Below are 25090 nucleotides of genomic sequence, written 5' to 3' on the forward strand. Positions count from 1 at the left end.
ATTTATTTATTTATTTATTTTGACAGAGTCTCACTCTGTCGCTCAGGCTGGAGTGCAGTGGTGTGATCTCTGCTCACTGCAGCCTCCACCTCCTGGGTTCAAGTGATTCTCCTGCCTCAGCCTCCCAAGTAGTGGGGACTACAGGTGTGTGCCACCATGCCCGGCTAATTTTTTATATTTTTAGTAGAGATGGGATTTCCCCATGTTAGTCAGGATGGTCTTGATCTCCTGACCTTGTGATCTGCCTGCCTTGGCCTCCCAAAGTGCTGGAATTACAGTCGTGAGCCATCGTGACCAACCTCTGTCCTTTTTAAAAATGAGCAGCCTGAATTATCTGGCTTAGAGACACTGGTCAGTGCAGAGAGTTTTGTTCCTAGGCCAGGTTCTGAAGCTGCCGACCTTGAAAACAACCCCTACGTGTCCCTTAGATCATAATGTTCATCTGGGGCCCCTGATAGCATTCTAGCAGTACTGGTTGCTGTCAGGTAGACAGTTGGGAAAATAGGTGATTATATGTTTTAAAGGTACAGAGGAGGGGATTGCATTTTTTTCTTAAGACCACTGCAGAAGAAATTTGTTAGTCTGCATTATGCCTGATTTAAGATTACTGCCTGTATGATGATTTTAGCGTTTTCTTCGCTTCGGCTCCTTTTCAGCAGCTTGAACATTTTTCTTCCATTTGCCCACCCCTTCCCCCCTCTATATAGCAAACTGTTTTCAGCTGTCAGCTATGATTTACAACTTAGTCCATGTGCCAGCATTCCAGCTGTGAGCAGCTGTGTGCACATCTGGGAACTTCTTCCCCTTAAGCACCCCCCAAAGAGGCTATGTTTTTAAAAGTCAGTATCTTTCAATGATTCATGCATGGAATTTCCTTCCTATTGAGGATTTTGGTATCTTTGGGGACCACCAAGACCCCAAATGCTTTCTGTGTCTGAGGAAAGCAAGGTGAACATAATCAGATCAAAAAGATTTTACTATAAGAATCATCAGTAGAGATTTAGCTCATTTGGGCATCTCTGAATCTTTTTTTGTGTTGCCACTGGAGAGGCTAACATTATCTTCCATAATAAAGTTTTTAAAAATTACCTAGCTTGGGCTGGGTACGGAGGCTCACACCTATAATCCCAGCTCTGTGGGAGGCAAAGGTGGGTGGATCATTTGAGGCCAGGAGTTTGAGACTAGCCTAGTCAACATGGTGAAACCCTGTCTCTACTAAAAATACAAAAATTATCCAGGCATGGCCAGGTGCAGTGGCTCACACCTGTAATTTCAGCACTTTAGGAGGCCAAGGCAGGCAGACCACCTGAGGAGTTTGAGACCAGCCTGGCCAACATGGTTAGCCCCCCGTCTCTATTAAAGATGCAATAACTAGCCAGGCCCAGTAGCGCACGCCTGTAATTCCAGCTACTTGGGAGGCTGAGAAAGAAGAATCACTTGAATCTAGGAGGCGGAGGTTGCAGTGAGCTCAGATTATGCTGTTGCACTCCAGTCTGGGCAACAGAGGGAGACTCTTGTCTCAAAAAAAAAAAAATTACCTGGCTCGAATAAAATTTTGCTTTTTAGCTCTCATCGGTGTTCCTACACCTGGATTAGAACCTGTGCTCCTTGTCTAGATTGTATTACTGAATTTAGACCAAGTTTCAGTACTCATCTCAGGAATTACCAGATTTTTTTTCTGGCTGGGTGCCGTGGCTCATGCTTATAATCCCAGCACTTTGGGAGGCCAAGGCAGGCGGATCACGAGGTCAAGAGATCAGGACCATCCTGCCCCACATGGTAAAACCCTGTCTCTGCTAAAATTACAAAAATTAGCTGGGTGCGGTGGTGCATGCTTGTAATCCCAGCTACTTGGGAGGCTGATGGAGGAGAACCACTTGAACCCAGGAGACAGAGTTTGCTGTGAGCTGAGCTGAGATTGTGCCATTGTACTCCAGCCTTGGCAACAGAGTGAGACTCTGTCTCAAAAAAAAAAAAAAAAAAGATTTTTTTCTTTCTTACTTTAAGAGACAGGTTCTCACTATGTTGCCCACCATGAAGCATAGTGACATGATGTAGCTCACTGCAGCCTTGAACTCCTGGACCCAGGGGATCCTCCCACTTCAGCCTCTTGAGTAGAGGTAGCACACTTCAGGTGTACACCACTGGGCCCAGCTAATTTTTACAATTTTTTTTGTAGAGATAGTTGTCCATGCTGGTCTCCAACTCCTAGTCTCAAGCAATCCTCCTACCTCAGCCTCCCAAAGTTCTGGGATTACAGGCCTGAGGCACTGCACCAGGGCAGGTTTTTGTTTTTGTTTTTGTTTGTGTTTGTTTTCAATTACAGTCCAGTTCTGCCCAGTTCTAACAGTCATCAACATCCAGAGGGGATAGGCACTGACCAGGGCCTTCTCTGTAACCAAGCACGTAGGTATTGGTGTTTGTGATCTCTGAAATTTGCCATTTAATAGTATTGGCTTTGCATGATTCTTATCTCTGTTCTTTCATAAATATAGGTGACTGTGAAATGTATTAAAATTATTGGTTAGTGTTAAGGCAAACTAAAAGTCTAAAAAAATAAAGATTGAGAGAGGTAAAATATTTAAAGTTTGTAAAATGAAAAGGTTTAGTTAGGGTAAACATGGTCTTTATCATTTCAGGAGCTTATTTAACAATATTAAGGATATTTTGAGTGAGTGGGATTAGAGGAATTCCTAGATGTTGACTTCAGAGTATCTTACGGAATACTGGAGACTTTTAGGGTTCACCTCCAGTCTTCTGAAGGAAATCCAGGAAAGATAACATCTTCCAAAAATATCTCTTGGCATCACTGTCACTTCATTGTCACTGTCAGTACTTAGTACTGTTATTAAGTTCTAAAAATTTTTCCAAATTGGTGACAGAAATGGTATCAGGTGATATTAACTTATATTGTGTTTTGTTGAGCCTAGAAATAGGGAGTTTCTCTACTCTTTCCACAAGCTATAACCTTTCTTCATCTTCTGTTTATAGCAGAGCAATGATATAGCTCGGGGCTTTGAGAGAGGACTGGAACCAGAAAAGATCATTGGGGCGACAGATTCCTGTGGTGATTTAATGTTCCTAATGAAATGGTGAGAAAGATTTGGCTTCACTTTACAATTGTGTTTCTTTGCCAGTCACTTGAATTCATGTGGAAAATAAAGTAGCAAGACTGCGTATTCCCAGACCATGAATTTTGAATGTCAGAGATCCTTAACTGATACCAATTATTGGTATTAAATGGGAATTATGGTTCAGAATGGATTTAAGACATTCTCAAGCTTTGTTATTAAGCCAAATTATAGTAGCCTACATATCAGGAAAAAGGTAAATTTGAGGTAGGAAATATATAAAGGCCAGGCAAAGTGGCTTATGCCTGTAATCCCAACACTTTGGGGGCCAAGGCAGGCAGATCACTTGAGGTTAGGAGCCTGGCCAATATGGTGAACCCCCATTTCTAATAAAAATACAAAAATTAGCTGGGCGTGGTGGCTCATGCCTGTAGTCCCAGCTACTTAGGAGGCTGAGGAAGAATTGCTTGAACCTGGTAGGCAGAGGTTGCAGTGAGCTGAGATCGAGCCATTACACTCCCACATGGGCACAGAGTGAGACTCCATCTCAAAAAAAAGAAAACATAAGCATGACATAACCATTTGTTTACACAGTTCTGAATTATTTACTGTAAGACCATGGGCCTGTGACCCTGAACTAGGAATCAAAGGAGACTTTGTGCCATCACTGAGGGCCAGACCTGCTGAATAATGTCTAAAAGAGAAAAATAATCTCAACAAAAAGCATTAAGGCTAATACTTGGCCAAATAACTTGGCCAAAGCACAAGTTATTTCATCCAGTATAGACCGAATGGCTCTTAGATGAAAGGGTAAGTAGTTCCTCTCAATTTGATTTATTTTTTTTTTTTTTGAGACGGAATCTCATTCTATTGCCTGGAGTGCAGTGGCATGATCTTGGTTCACTGCAACTTCCTCCTTCCAGGTTCAAGTGATTGTCTTGCCTCAGCCTCCCAGGTAGCTGGGATTACAGGTGCCTGCCACCATGCCCGGCTAATTTTTATATTTTTAGTAGAGAGGGGGTTTTGCCATGTTGGTCAGGCTGCTCTTGAACTCCTGACCTCAAGCAGTCTGCCCGCCTTGGCCTCCCAAAGTGCTAGGATTATAGGCGTGAGCCACTGCACCCAGCCCTCAATTTGATTACTTAAAAACGCTCAATTTGGCAGGGCACGTGGCTCACTCCTATAATCCCAGCACTTTGGGAGGCCAAGGCGGGTGGATCACGAGGTCAACAGATCAAGACCATCCTGGTCAACAAGGTGAAACCCCGTCTCTACTAAAAATACAAAAATTAGCTGGGCATGGTGGTATGCGCCTGTAGTCCCAGCTACTCGGGAGGCTGAGGCAGGAGAATTGCTTGAACCCAGGAGGCGGAGGTTGCAGTGAGCCGAGATCGCGCCATTGCACTCCAGCCTGGGTAACAAGAACGAAACTCCATCTCAAAACAGAAAAAGACCCTCAATTTGATTTCTTAAAAACAGAGTGATTTATGGTGTGGCCCTCACTGTTTCCAGGTATTCTGGGTTTATGATACATAGAGGGTTTGTGCTGCATTGCCACTAAAGAAACATGTTACCTTAAAAGTTGTGTAGTCAGCCGGGTGCAGTGGCTCCCGCCTGTAATCTCAGCACTTTGGGAAGCTGAGGCAGGCAGATCACCTGAGGTCAGGAGTTCTAGACCAGGCTGAGCAATATGGTGAAACCCTGTCTCTACTAAAAATACAAAAATTAGCCTGGTGTGGTGGTGGGTGCCTGTAGTTCTGCTACTTGGGAGGTTGAGACAGGAGAATTGCTTGAACCCAGGAGGCGAGGATTGCAGTGAGCCGAGATGGTGCCACTGTACTTTTAAAAAAAAAAAGCTGTATAATCAAAAGCTTATTTTATCTGATGATAGTGCTGCTGGTAAATTACCCAGAAGCCTGTGTTTGAAGAATTGTTATATTTTGTCAGAAATAAGGAGCTGTATGGACTGCTTGTTTTGTTTTGTTTTTGAGACAGTCTTGCTCTATGACCTAGGCTGGAGTGCAGTGGCACCATCTTGGCTCACTACAGCCTTCACCTCCCAAGTTCAAGTGGTTCTCATCCCTCAGCCACCCAAGTAGCTGGGATTATAGGCATGTGCCACGACATCTGGCTAATTTTTTAGTAGAGATGGGGTTTTACCATCTTGGCCAGGCTGGTTTTAAACTCCTGATCTCAAGCAGTCCTCCTGCCTCGGCATCCCAAAGTGCTGGGATTACAGGTCTGGACTGCTTTTTAAAAATTTTATTTTAGACAGGGTCTCACTCTGGCACCCGGGCTGGAGTACAGTGGTGTGATCACAGCTCACTGCACCTTTGACTTCCGGAATTCAAGTTATCCTCCTTCTCCAGTCTCCTGAGTAGCTGGGACTACAGGTCCTGCTAATTTTTTGAAAAAATTGGACACCATGGCCTGCTAATTTTTTGAAAAAATTTTTGAAGACATTAGGTCTTCCTTTGTTGCCCTGGGCTCAAGTGTTTCTCCCACCTCAGCCTCCCAAAGTGCTGGGATTATAGGTATGAGGCACTGTGTCTAGGCTGGACTGCTTTTTCTTACTCAGCCATACGTGTACTTATGATTTACATTTCATTAATTGGCTTTTTCCACCATAGTTTGAATTTGAGTGTCTGCTCCAACAAGGTGGTAATTTCCCTTGTCCTCATATCAGGATAATTTAATTTATTATTATTTATTTATTTATTTTGAGACTGGGTGTTGCTCTGTTGCCCAGGCTGGAGTTCAGTGGTTCAATCTTAGCTCACTGCAAACTCCACCTCCCAAGCCCAAGTGATCCTCCCATTTCAGCCTCCCAAGCAGCTGGGACCACAAGCGTGCACTACCATGCCTAGCTGATTTTTGTATTTTTTGTGGAGATGGGTTTCGCCATGTTGCCTAGGCTTGTCTTGAACTCCTGGGCTCATGCAATCCACTTGCCTCAGCCTCCCAAAGTGCTGGGATTACAGGCATGAGCTACTGTACGTGGCCTTCTCAGGATAATTTAATTTAATTTTTTTCTTGATTTGTAATCATGCCTAAGGGACCATGTGGCTAGATTTTTTTTTGTTATACTTGGTAGTAGAGGCTGTAACTGAGATAATTGAAATTTGTAGCTAAAGTTTTATTTGCTTGTTGTTCCAATCTATGGTTCTGACCAGAGGTGTAATGAGTATTTAAAAGGCCACAAAGTGAGGAGGGTTAAGACCTCTTCACTTAGACGATCTGGAAACTGGATTGACCAACCTGTGCATAATTGACTTAGGTGTAATCAATACAGCTGAATGTAGGTTTGATTGGGTTCACTCACATGCTCCTATTCACAAATAAAAATTATGGAAGCAGATTAATATCATTTATTATTCAGCTTTTTAAACTGAGCCTACCATGTTTTACATCTAAATTCTACCTGCAGACATCTGTTTCTGTATAATAGGATTAATATATTAATCCATTTACATAAATTTCTTCTTGAAAATATTAAAAGGGTCCTTTTCACCTTGAAATCAAAGTGAGGAGGAAATCAAGACAACTCAATCCATATAATGACATAAACTTATATCTGGACAGCTTCTTTCATTCTTACTTCCTCTCCTTTTAAGTAGCATATTCTTTCTTTCCAGGAAAGACACAGATGAAGCTGACCTGGTTCTTGCAAAAGAAGCTAATGTGAAATGTCCACAAATTGTGATAGCATTTTATGAAGAGAGACTGACATGGCATGCATATCCTGAGGACGCGGAAAACAAAGAGAAAGAAACGGCAAAGAGCTAAAGGAGGGGGTTTTCTCTGTCATTTCTCTTTGTACATAATACATTCACCTCCCTGCCTCCTCTCCCTTCTTCCCACCCCTTTCTATCCTAAACACATCCATAAAAAATGTGCTTATCACTGTGCTCCACAGGAGAAATGTTGGTATTGGTTTTCTTGTAACATAACTGATGGTCTGATTAATGATAAGTGTCTCTCTGTGAAGACCAGGCATTTACATACTGTGTGTAATACCCACAGTCTTTTTTTCCTTTGCCCTGATCTCTTCCTTCTGCTCCCCTATGACCTCAAGATGAGTTTGAACTTTTTCACCTTAGAGTCTTGATCTTTTCAGGGTTGGTCGCTTTTTAGATTGGGGGATTTTGTTACAATAATGTTGAATTTTGGTTTCTTTCTTGCTTTGGTTCTTAGAACATGTTGCTGACTAGCTGGCCTTTGTTTTGACATGTTGAGATGGAAAGGATGTTGCCCATCTTTTAAAAAGCCAATAGCAACTGCCTACCTGTTGGGGCTTTCCCAACCTTGTTCAGCTCTACCCAGGAGAATACAGGGTTTCTGATGTGGTCTTCTGGGCCACCCTCTGTTCATCCTCACTCATCCTCCCAGAATTACTCCATCCTTTGGAAGATTTGAAATTTTACACTGAAATTTGTTAAGGCACTCTTTTTAGCCCCAGGACTTTTGGTCTTGCTTTTAGCACTTCCTGCTTCTGCTTCTGTAAAGTGATGTCAATTTGTGAAAAAATGACAAGATTATTAACCGTGGAGATTTTTAGCTATAGTACATGAGGATGATGGGGTAGGGTACAATTGTCTTCATTATCACATATGGTATGTATGTATTATTTCTTTCCATTCCTCATATTTAGACTGTATATTTATGTAGGTGTGAGTGATTGCCTGGTGCTTGCTTGTGCCAAGGTGCTAGGCACCCTCCAACCCTGCCAACTTTTGTGGCCTCCCAAAGCATTCCCGTTACCAAAGAGGCTTCAAACCTGACCCTCACTTCTCAGTGGACCTGAGTTTCCCTTCTATGCCATTATTTTCAGTGGGGAAGTTTTGGAGGTGAGCTGTTGGCTACAAATCAGTTTTAAATATTCATAGCAGTTATAAGTCTCCTACTTTCTTGGCTGCTGGATTTACCACCAAGAGTCCCCAAAATGTTAATGCTCTTCCCTTCTTCTCAAACATACAGTTGTATCTTATTTTTTTAAATGCATTTTCATGGCCAGGCACAGTGGCTCCCACCTGTAATCCCAGCACTTTGGGAGGCTGAGGCAGGAGAATTGCTTGAAGCAGGAGTTTGAGACCAGCCTGGGCAATGTAGTGAGACCCTGTCTCTAAAAAATATAAATAAATAAAAATAATGACATGTTCATGAAAGACTATCACCTTGGAAAGTGACAGGCCCTGGCGTTAGCATGTTGACTCAACCTTCTCTCCTTACTCAGCGAAATATTTCCCTTTGGTTTCTTCCTGTGTTGCTATTACATTGAGAAATTTTTCTGATTATATTCTTTTGCCTTTGTCCCCCAAGAAATGTCCTACTTTATCCTTTTCTTGTTATAGTTGAGGACAGCTAGAGAATCACAAGTAAAAGTAGGGAAATAGCAGGGTTTTGAGGATCCTTGTCCCAGCCCCAAAGCTGAGGAAATAAGAATAAATGCTCAAAATAGCCTTAATTCTAGAGTTCACCAGCCATGAGGCTGCTTTTCTTGTTGCTTTTGATTTTTAAAACATACAGCTGTCTGGCCAGGAGCATCCACCATTTCTGGATTATTCAGAGTAATGAGGGGAATGGATGGATAGCTTCAGTCCACAGATGAACCAAATAATATGCAAATCATATGCCCATTTATGGCATTTGTTAACATTGCTTCCCTGCTCAGCTGCTGATTAAATTCTGTATGCTTATATAAATTATGTCAAAAATTATACTGCACAATTGAGATGCCAGCTGTTGCTGCAGTGACATGACAGACTGGAACAATGAAGCTTTTGGTTTAAGTCAGCCAGGAAAATCCTTCTGAATGGTAATGTGATTGGGCAAGAGCTCATAAACCATACCTCAAGTGGGTGGGAGTTTTATCTCTATATTCCTTCACTCTCTGAAGGAATTAAAGACCTAGGTCAAGTGCTGGATAATTGACAATTGTACTTAATTTCATCAGCATCTGAAAGAAGGAAAGGATGGTCAGGAAACAGATTTATCATAAATGCAGCCAAGGATATCAATTAGGGTAGACAGGAATAGGACAAAAATAGGCCAGAGCTTCTGAGGAGGTGATTTGGGTCTCTAGATTTGCAGAAAATGACAGCCTATCCAAGTGGCCCACTGTATGCCTTGCAGGAGCAGTGCGCATGTAAACTGCAGCAACTATGTTTTTAAAACCAAAAATCTAGTATGTGGACAAAGAACATGACAATATTTGGTGCTGAGATTGGTTCTGAGAAACGTGGGGCACAAGGCTGCTGCGGTTATAGGTGATATTTAAGACATTCATACAAATCCGATACTTTTACCAACATGTCCCCAGTGTCATCTACTACTTATCTCTTTAATAGACTTCACCGTTTTTGTTTTTGGTTTATGTACTGAGTGCAGCCAAAACAATCTCTTCCTGTCTACCTGCAGCTGGTTCTATAGGAATGTAGGGAGCCAGAGGCTGATAGTGATTTCAGTCCTTAGCACAAAGGAAGTCAGATGCCTGCTTCCAGCATTTGTTAGTGTTTAGTAGATATTCTTGCCCTAGGAGAATTTCAGCCTCAAACAGAAACCTGTTTTTTGGAACTTTCTCCCCACAGAAGAGTTAAGAGCTAAGCACTTAAACACCTAGGTCTCACATGCTAAAAGTATATTTTTCCTGTGTTTAGTCCTCTTTCAAGACATCTTTCTAATCCTTTCAGTAATCAACATTAAAAGATCTCCCTTCAGAGTTTATAGCATAGCTTTGCCCAGTCGAGTCTACCAACGAACTGCTTAGCAGCTCTTTGATCCCTGGGCTGGGCAGATGGCTTTCAAGTTAAGATCAAATGCTGGGAAAATCAGCCTAGATGGGAGCACCCATTTTAAACCTGGAGAGAACCATAATGTTTTCTTTTTTAGATAACAATTCAGTTTCCTCCCCAGTACTAAAATTTTATTGTCTTTCAGACAATATAATTTTTATTTAAAATTGGAAAATACTATCTTCATGCCTTTTTTTTTTTTCTTTGATACAGAGTCTCACTCTTGCCCAGGCTGGAGTGCAGTGGTGCGATCTCTCCCTCCCAGGGGTTCAAGCAATTCTCCTGCCTCAGCCTCCTGAATAGCTGGGATTACAGGTGCATGCCACCACACCTGACTACTTTTTCTATTTTTAGTAGAAAGGGGGTTTCACCATGTTGATCAGACTGGTCTCAAATTCCTGACCTTGTGATCTGCCCACCTTGGCCTCCCAAAGTTCTGGGATTATAGGTGTGAGCCACAGCGCCCAGCCTTATCTTCATGCTTTCTAAGCTAAATCTTGATTTATATTTCACTCCTCAGTAGATCCTACAGGAGAAGCTATATAGGATCCAGATTCAAATGTAACAGTGTTATCTTCTACTTTTTTAGTTATGTTTTCTATCAACTCCTGCTGCCTCTTCAAATAAGGATATTTCTCAGGAGACTCTTGGACTTGTCCATTTACTGTATATTTTCCTTTTTGAGCTGTAGCCCCAGTTAAATGGCTGACATCTTTCTGTTGTTGATTCTTGGAGGTACTTTCAGAATCCCAAGGTGATTCTCTGTCTTCCTCTCGTCTTGATCTTAATGCAGACATCATCTCTATTGATTTTTTGGTGAGACAGAGTCTCACTCTGTCACCAGGCCTGGAGTACAGTGGCGCAATCTCAGGTCACTGCACCCTCTGCCTCCCAGGTTGAAGTGATTTTCCTGCCTTAGTCTACCAAGTAGCTGGGACTACAGGTGCACACTACCACACCCAGCTAATTTTTGTATTTTTGGTAGAGATGGGGTTTCACCATGTTGGCCAGGATGGTCTCGATCTCCTGACCTCGTGATCCACCCGCCTTGGCCTCCCAAAGTGATGGGATGACAGGTGTGACCCACTGCACCTGGCCACCTCTTAATTTTTGGGCACAAAAATAAAATTGTCATGATTTGTTTGCTGTCATGGAGCACTTTCAGTAATAAGATTTTTTTTTTATTCCACTTGCCAGCTTTGCTGTTCCCTCCTTTGTAAGACCAGACATTGCTAAAGACATGAGGGATGGTTTCAGAGGAGGGTCAGGTGATGGAAAGGCAGGATGAGAAAAGCCTTGAACTTGTATGTTTGAGAAGGCTTTCAACCACATCTTCACACTATCAGAATTCCTGTCCTCAAAACAAGGTTCTGTTTTTTGTTCTCACAATGCCATATTTGCTTCTAAATTTTTCCTGAATTGCTGAGAAGCAGTCGTTAGCTCTGGTAAGCTTGGTTTGGGGACATCGTTGATAATCAAAATCGAAGTCTTCATTTGATGTAGGCCATGAATCATCAATAACTGGTTGCTGGAAAGCTTGATTAACTCCCATCCACTGAGTTGCTATTTGGAGAAGGATTTTGGGGTATCTTTTCTTCTTTATGTTCTGCAGTTAGTTGATGATTGCTTTCTAGTTTATCAACTGCATTTATATTTGCTTTTCTCTTTACTAAAAATCCGTTTGCTGTTTTGTTTTCCCCACTTACAGCAAGTAACAGTGGTCTGAGGTTATCCTTGTTTTTCTTTGAGGTTTGCCATGTGTGAAAGCAGTTTTCCTGCTGTTGATATATTCTCATTGTAGGCAGAATAGTGGAGAACAGTGTTGCCATGGACAACAATCCGGTTTTAGTCTGCTCTGGGGAGCATTTGGACCTGTGGTGCTCCTAACACTTAAAAGTCTCGATGGTCCTTGACTGTCCCCCAGCCACACTGTGTACTGCTTTGTGCATTCTACTTTGTGTCGTTAATTTGTTTGGTAACTTAGGCAGTTATTATTCTTAACTCTTTGTTCTTGTTATGTAGCCACGCTGCAGTCCATTTTCCCTATGTTCAGGCCAAATCACAGGGCATTGGGGAAGGTTTTTGGGATTTTCATATTGAGATTTTATTGAATCTGTAGTTTACCCCAGCTTTCCTAAGGTATAGTGAAGAGTTAGAGGGATCTGTGTTAGGCCTGGGGAGCAATTGTCTCTACCTTAAAGGTTCATTTTGAGGGCATAAAATGCTACTCTGCAATGTCATGAGAACCCCATTAGATTTAAAATGAGGAAATAGTTTCTCACAGTTTCCTCATTTCCTCATAAAAGAAAAACTCACTTTGCACCTAATGATCACATCCTTTTGGTTGAGATCTGTACTTTTATAATCAGACCACCAAGCATGCCTGTGGCAGGGCAGAGAGAGGAAAGGTCTGGAGCCAGTGTATCACAGTGTCATGCTACCTTTACCTACTAATAAAAATTATGTTTTTAAAAATAGGTGTTACTAGCCTTACACCCAAAAACATGCTCTGAATTAGATGCCCCTCTCGCTCAATTTTTATTAAGCTTTCTAAATTTCAGCCACATTGCTGTACATCAACGTTGGTTTTATTTAACAGACATTTTTTGGCCTGAGGATACAGAGTTCAAAAAGAGGCCATCCCTGTCCTCAACTTTGGTACTGGTGTGTGATGAACTGACCATTAATAGTTAAGTGCTTACAAGCTATGTTTCTGTTTAAAAAAATAGCTTGGCTTTATAAATGCTACAAATCAATACACATTTCTGACTCGGGGCAGAGACAGACTGGCTGATGTATAGTTTGTAGCCCTAGAGTAAGAAGTTGACATTAATTTTGGTTTTTATGTGGAAAAGACCTATAACCTTGGGTGAAGTGAGCCAGCTGGCCATACAACACAAGGGCTTGTTTTACTCCAGGAAATAAATATAGCTGAGGGTTGGAAATACTGTTATTACTGATAGAGAAAAAACAGGTGAGTTGGGATTGAGAACTCCTGATTTTCATCCCTGGTTTAGACTCTTGGCCAAAGTAGTGGTAGAGTTAATCTTAGCTTGTGGAAAGCATTAGCTATATTGCAGATTCAGTTGTGTTACATTATTGTGGGTACTATAACAACATATTCCTCATGGACATTTTATCAGAGTTGCTTACACCTTTTTCAATTTCTCATTTTGGAGGAATGAACATGAGGCTGTCTTTAAGCCTAAAACCAGGGACATGCTTTCCAATGACAAGAGATTTGCTAGAAAAGAAGGCTTGGAGCACATCTGTGAATACCTGAGCATCTACTCTGAGCAGTGCAGTTTTAACTCAATACTGCAAGAGAGGGTGATTTCTAAGCAGAGAATTGTGTTACTTATGTGGAAACCTTTCCCAGAAATACATGTACCTTGTGTATTAAATCTGAATCTCAGATTTAATTATTAAAGCCTACCTAGGTTAAGAAATGGTCTGATCGTAAGTATGTTCTCGATTCTGACCCATGTGACCACAAGAAAAAGATACTGAGTTCTGCCTGGATAATTGAAAGTTGACTAACTTTGGAAGTCAGATTTCCCAGGAATTAGAGTAACTGTTCTGGAAAGCTAAAGCATGAGGTTTTTTAGATCGTTTCATAAAAACAATTCTGGTTTATTTTTGCTTGTGCTGAATTTCTTGGATTTTAATCTACCTCATCTTGTCTTTTTAGAATTCCTTCACCCTGTCACTTTATCATTGTGCTTGACTTTGGTTGTTTTCTAAGATGGAATTTTTCCTGTTCATGGACAGCTTGTTCTCTTGCCTTTTCATTCTGATCCTCATTTCATCTAACATCATCTCATATTGCTCCTCTGTCAGAGAAATGTTTTAAAATAGTTTAAAGTCTTGTGTTATGGGAAGAAAGTGATCTTCCAATGCTATTTGTCTCTGTGGTCAGTAAGAGAGGGAGTTAAAACAAGGCAGTGGGGGAAGGGATGAATCCTGCACTGGAGGCAAAAGCTGACGAGGAAAGAGCCATTAATTAAGACAATTTCAAAGTCAACTGATTGTGATCATTAATGTCATAATAGATCAAAACCTAATTATCACAGCCTAGGTAAGAGCCATCAGTATTAATCGGAAAATCTAATAGGAAACTATTATCAAGAAATTAGGCCAAATTGAATGCAATGAACTTTTTATCTTACTGTTCTCTATTTTTTTTGTGATGTCCCCTGGCATTGGCAGGTGTGACCCTAACAGTCAATTCAAGGCCAAGTGGCCAGTTTGTCACTTTTTAAGTGATTTCTTTTTACTTTTAGAATTCCAAACAGACAACCTAAACTGTCATTGCCGAAAGATCAGTCTTGAACTTTCTTAGCACTTGTACCTGTTTAATGTGGTTGGCTATCAGTAAGAAAAAAAAAAATATATTTAGGTCTTGGAATGATTCCTGTACCTAGAGTATCCTTAGTGAACCTTTTTTTTTTTTTCCTTTTCTTTTTTTTTTTTTTAGATAGGGGTCTTGTACAGACAGAGTCCTCCCTGTGTTGCCCAGGCTGGTCTCCAGATCCTGGGCTCAAGTGATCGACCACCTCAGCCTCCTAAAGTGCTGGGATTACAGACGTGAGCCGCACCCGGCCCCTAGTGAACCTTTTACTGTGTGAGTTGATAAGTCATCTTTTGAGTTTCTGTTGTAGCGGGGACCTGCTACAATGGCTGCTGTGAAGAGGTATGGAAGAAAGGAGAGGCTTCTGCCTAGAAGTTCTTTGAGAACACCTGAAAAAGCAGTTTAATCATGTTACAACACTCTTAAAGCTCAAGTCAGTGTTTTCTGGTTTCCAGTCGCTTTTTTTTTTTTTTTTTTTAAAGATGGGGTTTCACCATGACGGCCAGGCTGGTCTTGAACTCCTGACCTCAGGTGATCCACCCACCTCAGCCTCCCAAAGTGCTAGGATTACAGGTCTGAGCCAACACACCCAGCCTCCAGTAGGCTTTAGGATTGCATTCTAAACCAGGGCTGGTGGTGGGTTTGGTGTCTGTTTTGTGCCCCCCTCATCCCTCACTTCCTCAGTTTTAAGATAAGAGATAATGATTTATACCAGAATCCAAAGGAAGACAAAAGACACCAACTGTTTCTTCTTTTATCTTTTTGTTTTTGTTGTTAAAGAGTTACGTTTCTGGCAGGAGGAAAGAATACAAGAGTCTATATGATTAGTTACGGAGAATATTTCATCCCCTCCCCCTGAATAGAAAAGCAGGGGTCACCATTTGTATCCTTACCCTTGAGGTGTTTTTGAAGATGCTGCAACTCTTGAAGTTGAGCTGAGGCAGAAAGGTTGGGAAGATGCCGCTCTCTGGGTATTGAGGGAAGTGCTGTGGTAGGAGGGTGTTTTGTGGTGCTGGGAGTCCCACACTACCAACCTTGCAGCTCTGAAAGAGCAGTACCAAGAATCACCACTGGGGAAATGGTTCTTACTCATTGTTTCTGTTGGAATGTGATCTTGCTTTCTGGATTTTAGGAATTCAGGTACTTTGAGAAATCAGTGTGACTTTATTTTACCTCCTTTCGTTTTTTTTTTTTTTTTCAGGCAGCCTATTTTACCTTAAGATAAAGTGAATATTTCTTTACAAAAGAATTCATGTCCTTATGTTTAAGATATAATTTTATTTTCAAAACATCTGTAACATGACTTTCAGAAGCAGTTCATTTTTCCAAGATTCCTCACACTATATACTAGATAAATAGTAGGTCCTCAGTTAATACTCTTGGGTTGATTGGATTAATCTAGTTTGCAGAGTGAGGTGTACCTGCCAACCTCCCTCTGCTCCCAAGTGCACTCTGAGAAGTAAAATGCTCTGGGAAATGGAACAAGAATCAAGTGGATGCTGACTCAGTGTGCCCACCTCCTCAACTGATTCATAATGGCTGACCTTGGGCAAGTCACTTCTTTCAATGCCTCAGTTCCCCATCTGTCAAATGGGGGTAATAATACTGACCTACCTCACAGGGGTGTTGTGAGGCATTGCAAATCAAAGTTAATAGAATACTTCAGGGTCCTCTGTGGAGGATGCTTTGAGCTGGAGTTTAAGCCTGACACACAACGCTTTAGTCCTCACTGAGCTGTCTCCAAGGCTGGAACTACTTAGTGACTTGGCAAATTCTCTGCCCCCCACCCCTCATCAAAGCTGCTAGTTCAGATGTTGACAGTGTTTTCATGAATGTTGGAATCTTACTAGTCCAGACTTACTTAGGATGTTGTGGGGGAAGGCACTTAGGATTTTCTATGTCTTGCATTCACAGAGGGAGGCCATTTCAGATTCAAGAGCATTGGATTAGGGAATCGTGAGGCAGGGATGCTACTGCTTATTTCTCTCTGCAGGTTGGGGATTAAAGTTCCATTCCCCATGGGTTTGAAGCAGACTCAGACTGTCTCAGGATCAAGGCAGCCCTCAGTGGTGTTGATTAGATCATTGCTTACCACTCCCCAAACTGATCCCAAGATAGCTGGGTCACTGCACCCCATTGTGGTATCTGTACCTGGGCCCCTCCTTTCTCATAGGGATCAGCTGATTCAATAAATGTGACCACCTTGTTTCCAACCCGCAAAAAAGCTACATTGGAATTATTTTTCCTAGAAATATGTATACATAACACTCAGAATTGGGCATTGATCCTTAAAGCTTCATCCAATTCACTGTATTCAGCATCTGTCATCTCTTTCTCAGTGTCTGCAGTCTGAACTTAACCTTGACTTTTTTTCCCTCTGGTTTGAGAAAACTTTCGACACTATTTCTACTTGCCCAGGTGTGGGCTCAAGAGCCTTACTCTTTCCATCTCAGTTTAGGGGTGCAGCCAGCTCCTCTTCCCAATAGGGCTCTTTCTCCTTTCCCTCTCCTTGGCCCTAGATTTGTAATCCATGAAAAAGCACAAGGTCCTGGCTCCTTGCAGTCACATTCTGGTTCTCTGTGTTTTGTGGACTCTGCTCTCACTGTTCACCCAGCACTGGCAGTACTAAACAGTTCTGTGGAAAATGGAGAGAGCACAGTCTGACGCCCTGCCAAGCAGCCAGGAGTTGACTTGCCCATGGCCCACTGGCTTTCCCACCACTTCCTACAGGATGGAATCTAAGAGACTCAAGAGCTGGGTTTCTTTCAGCACTCTGTATCATCCTGAGTAGCAAACATCACTTTGTAGCCAGATTTCTGAATGAAAATGAGAAATTGAATTCTCTATGGACTTTTAGGTTTATGGGGGAGTTTTGGTTGTGTTTCTTGGTTTTATTTCAGCTAAACATGTCTGCTTTTGATTTTTTTAAAAAAAGTATAAGTGGTCTATATATATGTTCACCTTTTAAATGTAAATGTTTAAAAGTAGGCATTTATGTGTTTCTATAACTGACATCTGATGCAGACCTCATTCTCTCCCCCTCTTCTACCCTCCTCTTTTCCCTCTTTTCATACTCTTGTATTGGTTCTAATAAATGGTTGCTTTTCAAATATGGATTCTGAGTGGTGGCTTAAATAAAGATCTGGGTCTAGCCGGGTGCGGGGGCTCACAACTGTAATCCCAGCACTTTGGGAGGCTGAGGTGGGCAGATCACCTGAGGTCAGGAGTTAGAGACCAGCCTGACCAACACAGAGAAACCCCATCTCTACTAAAAATAAAAAATTAGCTGGGTGAGGTGGTGCATGCCTGTAATCCCAGCTACTCAGGAAGGCTGAGGCAGGAGAATCGCTTGAACCCAGGAGGCAGAGGTTGCAGTGAGCAATCGCCCCATTGCAGTCCAGACTGGGCAACAAGAGCAAAACTCCATCTCAAAAACAAACAAAAAAACCCAAAGATCTGGGTCTTACACCCCTTCCTTAATTTGGGCCCTGGAGCATCATCTCAATTTCTGAAAGAGCATCGAGACCTGGAGAACACAGGCATCTTTTCTGAGGATTACTGGTCTCTGACTTTCTACAAATAACCACAGGGTGGCGCAAGCCTGAGGAAATAAGATAATACAAAATGCATATTTTATTTCCTACTCTTACTTCCTTAACTGGTTCAGTGTGTACCTTTCCCAGTTTTCATGCTCCTCTCTGCTCCTAATGGTTCAGAGAATAACTATTAGCCTTCAGCAACCCAGGGATCCCTAGAAGAATCATCTCATGGCTATTAGCATTGTTGGAACATCACATCAAGTAAATACAATCTAAATCAGGTTTGAAAATATGTGCATTTGTAAATGTATTTTTTTTTGAAATCTAACAAATGTGAATATAATTTTCAGCTTCTATTTGAAATCAGATGAAATGGCTTTTTATACATTAACCACCGGGGAAACTCTGAGGGAAGGAGTCCTTAATTCCACGTCTTGGGCTTGGATGTCTTAAGCTGAGTCCACAAGCCCTCTTCAGGCAAGATTGTGTGTTCTGTAGCTATGTGCCATTCCTTAAAAACCAGAGTCTCCAGGGGCCAACCTGGGAGCTGAAGAAGAGAAGCCTGCTGGTGCAGAAGGGCCAGTGAGCCCTGTCTGCTCTGCACACCTGCCTGCACCTGCAGTAGAACTAATCGAGGGGCCGGAGTACAGGGTGAGCACTCACAATGCTCACCAAATCAGGACGTGACAGGCAGTTTCCCAGCGACTAGCAAAGGCATTCACAGTGGCACAACTGTTTAGCTAGCTCATTATTGCCCACCTGTGCAGGGCTACCCTTCAGGAGTTTACCTGAGAACTCTAGACCTCAGGACTGCCATCTCCTATGCTGCTGTGCCCAGCCTGACCTGGCTGCTCACAAGTACCTGCCATAATGCTTGGCCTCCTGAAAGCTCTGGAGTACAATTGTCCAGCAGAACATCGCTGTGTCAGGGCGCCCCGCATGCAGGTAAGGGGTGGGCAAGTAGGGCTAGCAATGTCCTTCCTGCTCCATGTTCCAAGTCTGGCAAGAGCTCACAGTGAGCCACTACACTGTGTAGGCTAGTCACAGTCCCCAGGGCTGTGCAACAGCAACTTGAAACAGACCGAGGGAGGAAGCTGCACAGGCTAATGGCAGGGGTGCTTGTCACTCATCCTCCTGCGGCAGAGGGAGATGCCAGTCTGCAGGGGGGCTCTGCCTCAGGGCCCACACCAGGATGTGCTTCCGTGCAGCCTGGACTCGTGCCTGCTCGCTCTCACAGAGGGATCGCTGGGCCTCGGCGCTCTGGCGCTCCTCCCAGTCGCGGAAGCTGGCCAGGTCGCGCCGCCACTGTTCGCAGGCCGGCCGCTCGCCGTGAAAGTAGTAGTGGTGCAGGAAGTGCCTGGCGCTGCGGCAGAGCTTCCACTCGGCGCGGTAGGCCTCGCAGGGGCGCCGCGGCTGCCAGGGGCTACAGTCGGCCATGTCTCTGTTAATGTAATGTATTTTATCTTGCCGATTTACGTCGCAAATACCAAAGAAAATTCTCTGAGGACCAAATGGTTGCGGGTTAGGAACATGATGTGAGGTCAGTTGGAAGTTAGATTAGGGGGAAAAAAGTATGTGGATAATCAATAATCTATTGAGTAATATAAGCCGGATGTGGTCCTGAATCTAATGAAGATGGGCAGAAACTCACAGAAGAGAGAAGTGAGGAAGATGAAAGGGTCCCCAAACTAGACATCCTCCCTCTGAGTTGTGACGCCTCTGGAGCTGAGTACTTGTTTCTACCGTCTCTTATCTGCAATTCTCTCCACTTGTTTGCCTTTCTTGCTGAGTTATAGGGTCTCTCCAGTCTAATCTCGTAAAGTCTTATGAAGACATCTGTAGGTTGGCTGGCTTAATGGTCCATGACCTCATAAACATGGGACAGGAGAGCCATTTGGTCCACTTCAGAGCCGACCCTTCTGGACATTATTTATTTCCTCCCATGGAAGCCTGAGACTGCTTGCCCTCTTCCCTTTTCATCTCATTCTTGCTCTCTAAACATCATGTCACTTTGTCTGTCTCAGGCCCACTGGAAAGCACAACTCCCGGGTTTTGACACCCATGCTCCTTTTCCTAAGCAACTATGTCTTGGTTTCATTTCCCTTCAGTGAGAGGCTGTGTCTGCATGGCACTCATTCAGATGAGCTCATCATCGCTCCTAACTTTCCTCCCGGGAATCTTGCCTCAGTGTGCTGGAGAAGTCAGGAACTGGGCAATTTTGCCTCTCCTTTTGTCTTCAGTAAAGGGTATCAGAGCTTGTGAAATCAACGCAGCACTGGCAGCCTGGGGAAAATGGAGGACACTGTGTGGGAATCCCCTTCACTGGATCACTGAACACACAGTTCTGTTTTTTTTGGTGTGTTTTTGTTTTTGTTCGAGACAGAGTCTAGCTCTGTGGCCCAGGCTGGAGCGCAGTGGTGTGATCTGGACTCACTGCAACCTCCGCCTCCCAGGTTCAAGCGGTTCTCCTTGCCTCAGCAAGGTGGACTATAGGCGCCCACCACCACACCTGGCTAATTTTTTTTGTTTTGAGACAGAGTCTTGCTCTTGTCTCCTAGGCTGGAGTGCAATGTCACAGTCTCTGCTGTCTGCAACCTCCTCCTCCCGGGTTCAGTCAATTCTGCCTCAGCCTCCTGAGTAGCTAGGAATACAGGCGCCTGTCACCACACCTAGCTAATTTTTATATTTTTATGCCTGCCTCGGCCTCCCAAAGTGCTGGGATTACATGCATGAGCCACCGCGCCTGGCCTAATTTTAAAATTTTTAGTAGAGAAAGCACAACTTTCTCTCTCCAGGCTAGTCTGGAACTCCTGACCTCAAGCAATTGGCCCGCCTTGGCCTCCCAAAGTGCTGGGATTACAGGCATTAGCCACAGCACCTGGCCTGAGCACAGTTCTAAATCGCTCTGTTAGAGTCAGCAGCCCTTAGCCTCTGCTCTTTAGAATTAAGTGTGAGCTGGGGTGAGAGCTCATTCTATCCCGTGGACACACCAAGGTGCTTCCCAAGCCTTGAGAGTGACCTGTGAAGGTGTGTTGGGGAACAGGAAGACAAGGTGAAAGCTGGGGGCCAAATGGTGTGCGTGGGCATGCCACACAGGCATTGTGGGATTCCGTTGTTCAGGCCAAGATGAGGCAGTAGCCACTGTGAGAATACCCCAACAACTCACCTGCTTGAAGTCACAGACAAGATGAAGACAGATGAAAGGAAGGATCTGATTCTTAGCTCTTTGGCTCCTTGGCCTTTTTTCCTCTTCCTGCTGCTCTCCGGCTTTCCCCTCCCCCTCCCCAGCTGTAACATCTTGCTTTCCAGGTGCTGGCTTCCTCCTCTCTCTTAGCTTCTGCCTTTATTTGTGAGGCTGTATTTTTTATGGTTTCTCCCCTTTGTCTACTATATTGTGTGTATTTTTCTTTTTGTCTTTTCTTCCCTTCCTAGTCTCGCCACCTCACGTTCTCAACATCCCCTTTAAATTCCATAAGCAACCTCAATTTGGACATTTAATTTTAACCCCATCAAATTATTATTTTTCTTATAACAATCTGGGACTCTTTATGAGCTCTTTCTGCCCCATGCTGCCTCTGGAAACAGGTGCTTCTGTTTATGTGTATAATGTGATACCCCCTCCCACATGGGAAGAGGTGATGCTGGCTCAATAGCCTTATGCCTCCTCTCAGCAAAGCCTTTTTTGATTGATCATTTGGTTATGAGCCAAGGAGGGAGGAGGAAATGCTGAGAATTGAGCTTGCTGATATATTTGGGGGCTGCTGAGATGAAAAGGTTTAGGGTTATGATGGTACCCTTTCCTTTTCATTCCTCTTTATGCTGCTGCTGTCTTCTGGAGAAGGGAGCTCGTGGGGAGCTGAGGTATTGACCACAGCTGCTGCAGCTTATGAAATTCTGCTTCTTACAAAATTAGCTGGGCGAGGTGGTGCATGCCTGTAATCCTAGCTACTCGGGAGGCTGAGCCAGGAGAATCGCTTGAACCCGGGAGGCAGAGGTTGCAGTGAGCCGAGATCACGCTATTGCCCTCCAGCCTGGGCAACAAGAGTGAAACTCCATCTCAAAAAAAAAAAAAGAAAAGAAAAAAGAAAGAAATTCTGCTTCTACAGCTGCAGCAAGGGTAGGGGTAGGAATAGGGGGTGGAGATGGGGATGGGGTAGGAGGGCAGGTAAACTAGGGCTCTTGCTTTGCTGTGTAGGAATGAATGGGATAGGCCATTTCTTCAGCCTGTTTCCCACACCGTGCAGCACGTACTTATGCAGCCTGTTTCCCCTTTGTTTCTCCCCACTCCACTCTACACTCAAATCCTCTGCTTCTGTATGTTTCAGCTATTCCTGGCAGGAACCAGGACGGCCCAGCTCCTGGAGACCTGGGCCTGTCGTCTGTGACACCCGCCTTGCGCTAGTTCCTGCCTTACCCTTCTAGTCCTGTCTGCACGTGGAGCTGGAGTCAGAGGATGAGGCTGCCACAGAGCTTCCAGAAGAAAGCAGGCCTGGGGCTCCCTGCTGCTCAATGGTGTGGTGCAGCCACATGTTTGGTTCTACAGCAGGTCACAGGATGCTTCCTCCCTCTGTATTTTTTCTGTCCTTTTAATTTCCCTCCCCTGACCTTTTCATGGTTCCTTGTCCTTTCTAGTTACTGTATTTTCCTTTTTATCATCTTCTCAGTTCTTCTTTCCCCATTTTCCTCTCCCTGTTTTTTTGAGACAGGTCTCGCTCTTGTCGCCCCAGCTGGAGCGCACTGGTGCGATATGGGTTCACTGCAACCTCTGCCTCCTGGGTTCAAGCGATTCTCCTGCCTCAGCCTCCCAAGCAGCTGGGATCACAGGCACGTGCCACCAGGCCTAGCTAATTTTTGTATTTTTAGTAGAGACGGGTTCTCACCATGTTGGCCAGGCTGGTCTCGAACTCATGACCTTGTGATCCGCCCACCTCAGCCTCCCAAAGTGCTGGGATTATAGGCGTGAGCCACTGCACCTGGCTCCCATTTTTTATTTTTGTGTTTCAGAGAGTAGAGAGCTAATAAGGGTGATTGAGAGAAAGAAAGGTGTAGAAGGTTTTTCCTCATTTCCTTCAGAAATGTGGGGAAGAGGGGTAACTACCATCTTTCTCTTCCTGAGGACTGGAGCATCTCTCCATCCCCAGCACTCCTGATCCCCAGCACATCATCTCAGCAATGATGTCTAAAACCAGGGATTCATTACCTTGAAAAACAGTTTCAATTCTTTTTTTGTGTGTGTGATTACATATTTGTGAGAAAGAACAGTTATCTGTGTGGTATATTTCTGTTAAAAATTTAAAGATAATCACTTTGAGAATTTTATAACCCTCCTTGACATGATTGGAGCATCTGGATGTTGCAACAAGAGTGGAAATTACTGACCTCTAGAGTCTCACTAAACCAGTTGGGTTCTTATTTCTGTCTGAAATTTTTGCTGCCTTATTTAGCATGAGAATGAGAACTTTCTTTGGGGATCTCCTATTGTCTCATTCATCAGCCTAAAGGATCATGGGGCAGGTAGAAACCATTTCCCTGATTCCTCTCCCCACCAACCCCACCACCCTCTGCCCAACCCTGCAAAAGACAGGCCCCGCCTGCCTGTAGAGGGAGGTGAAGAACAGTACCTGGGCTCAGAGATTGGATCTCTCATCCCCACCCTTTGCGTTTCCCCATATTTCTTTCACTCAAAACAGAGAAGAGGGGTGGTTGGAGACCCAACCTATAAGCTTGGATAGAGGAGGTGGAAGAGAGAGAGGCACAAGATCATCCCTGTGAAAAACTAGGAGATTGCAGAGTAAAATGAAGAATAGCCAGGGATGGTGGCTCAAGCCTGTAATCCCAGAACTTTGGGAAGCAGAGGCAAGAGGATCGCTTGTGTCCAGGAGTTTGAGAGTACACTGAGCTATGATGGCACCACTGCCCTCGGCCTGGGCGACAAAAGAAAGACCCTGTCTCAAAAAAAATAAAAAGAGTGGAGATGAAGGGGTTGGAAAAATAGATCTTGTGCAGGGGACATGTATGCACCAAAACACAGATGCTACGAATGTAGAAGCTCATGAAAGGGGCAAGTGAGGCCCTAAGAGGCTGAGTGTCCTCTGCCTCCAGGCAGCACCTTCCTCACAGACAAACAGATGGCCGGAGCTTCACTTCTGAAGGGCTCTGGGTGATAAATCATCTTAGCATCCACTCTCATGTGTTCTGAGTTAGAACAATTTTTGCTCTGGACTGTATCAACTTCCTGAAAATCTGAAAAATATTTGGATTCTTTCTGCATCCTGAATGACTTCAATTTTTACCTAGTATGAGGAGTTTCCAGGAAGGGAATTAGAAGGGCGTGTGTATAAAGGAGGGAAGTTGAGGGGTTGGCAGTGCAGGTAGCTGCAGGTAAGGATACCCCAATCCTCATTACAGATCTCACTTGAATAAGTGTTGCCGTCTTCAAAGAAGAGATGGGACAAACAGCCCCCTTTACTCCACAAAGAAATGGCAGGTCTGTGTGTATATGAGTTGGAAGGCCATATTCGTTTGAATATAACTCTGAATACATTTTTGTCATCATTTGAATATAGTAAATTTCACTGAATCCAAGTTCAGTCACTTTGATGGAGGGGAAGTAATGGCCTAAATAATTCAAGGCAGTAGATAATCCCCAAATCATTTATGAATATGATTGAAAGGTGCTTGGAAGGGGCTTAGGAAGGTACTTTGTGGACTTCTGTGGGCCAAAAGGAAGAAATTAATGGAGGCAAATGAAAAGCTGTTCTTAGACCTGTACCAGAATAGCTGTACAGACCCCATGCTGTTGGAAGAGCAACAAGCAGCTTGGAGTCTGAGAGCACAAAGAGAGCAGCAGTTATGTATGGATTGAGAGAAGCTGGGAAGCAAGCTCACAACTGGCATCACTCCCGAAGCAACCAAAATACCAGCTTGGAATGGCCCAGGCACCAGGCAAAATCTGCAGGTAAGAATTTAAGTCTGGCTTTGTTATTCACGGGCTGAGTAATATTGGCTACATTAATTTCCCTCTCTGGGTATCAGTTTCCTAAAGGGATTCAGTTCAAATATGGGATAATGATTTTATTTTTCACAAAATATTTTATCTTTTTATTGTAATCAGAGCAAAAAAATTGATAAAACTAACACTGGAAAAACTATAATTCTATCATGTTAATATAACATGCTTTTACATTTGTGTGCTTGACCAGATTTTTGTCCCTATGAAACAACATCCCATTTTTACATAGTGTGTGTATCATTTTGTATTATTATTTTCTAAGAGAGGGTCTCTGTCTCTCAGGCTGGAGTGCAGTGGCATGATTACAGCTCACTGCAGCCTCAAAC

The 25090-nt window shown here is 43.5% G+C and overlaps 1 protein-coding gene and 1 pseudogene across 9 annotated transcripts in view; one reads left to right on the forward strand and one right to left on the reverse strand.

The window, feature by feature from the left end:
- Nucleotides 1-17323, forward strand: part of CBX5 (chromobox 5) — a 50340-nt gene extending 33017 nt beyond the window's left edge. For 4 of the 8 annotated variants that reach the window (XM_002752549.7, XM_009003900.5, XM_002752547.7 and 1 more), the window contains exons 4-5: nucleotides 2992-3092; nucleotides 6707-17323. In XM_002752549.7, the coding sequence (XP_002752595.1) occupies nucleotides 2992-3092; nucleotides 6707-6857 (252 nt within the window). In that variant the 3' untranslated portion in view covers nucleotides 6858-17323. The remainder of the gene's footprint in view (nucleotides 1-2991; nucleotides 3093-6706) is intronic. The other 4 variants (XM_009003901.5, XM_078336501.1, XM_078336500.1 and 1 more) reach the window with 1 other exon arrangement.
- A 1437-nt stretch (nucleotides 17324-18760) lies between these two features.
- On the reverse strand, nucleotides 18761-21805 carry LOC103795251 (synaptic plasticity regulator PANTS pseudogene; annotated as a pseudogene). The gene has a single exon (XR_013521850.1). The product of XR_013521850.1 is annotated as a synaptic plasticity regulator PANTS pseudogene (transcript).
- Between the last annotated feature and the right edge of the window lie 3285 nt (nucleotides 21806-25090).

Source organism: Callithrix jacchus, chromosome 9, assembly GCF_049354715.1.
Source record: "Callithrix jacchus isolate 240 chromosome 9, calJac240_pri, whole genome shotgun sequence".
NCBI classification, from domain to species: domain Eukaryota; kingdom Metazoa; phylum Chordata; class Mammalia; order Primates; family Cebidae; genus Callithrix; species Callithrix jacchus.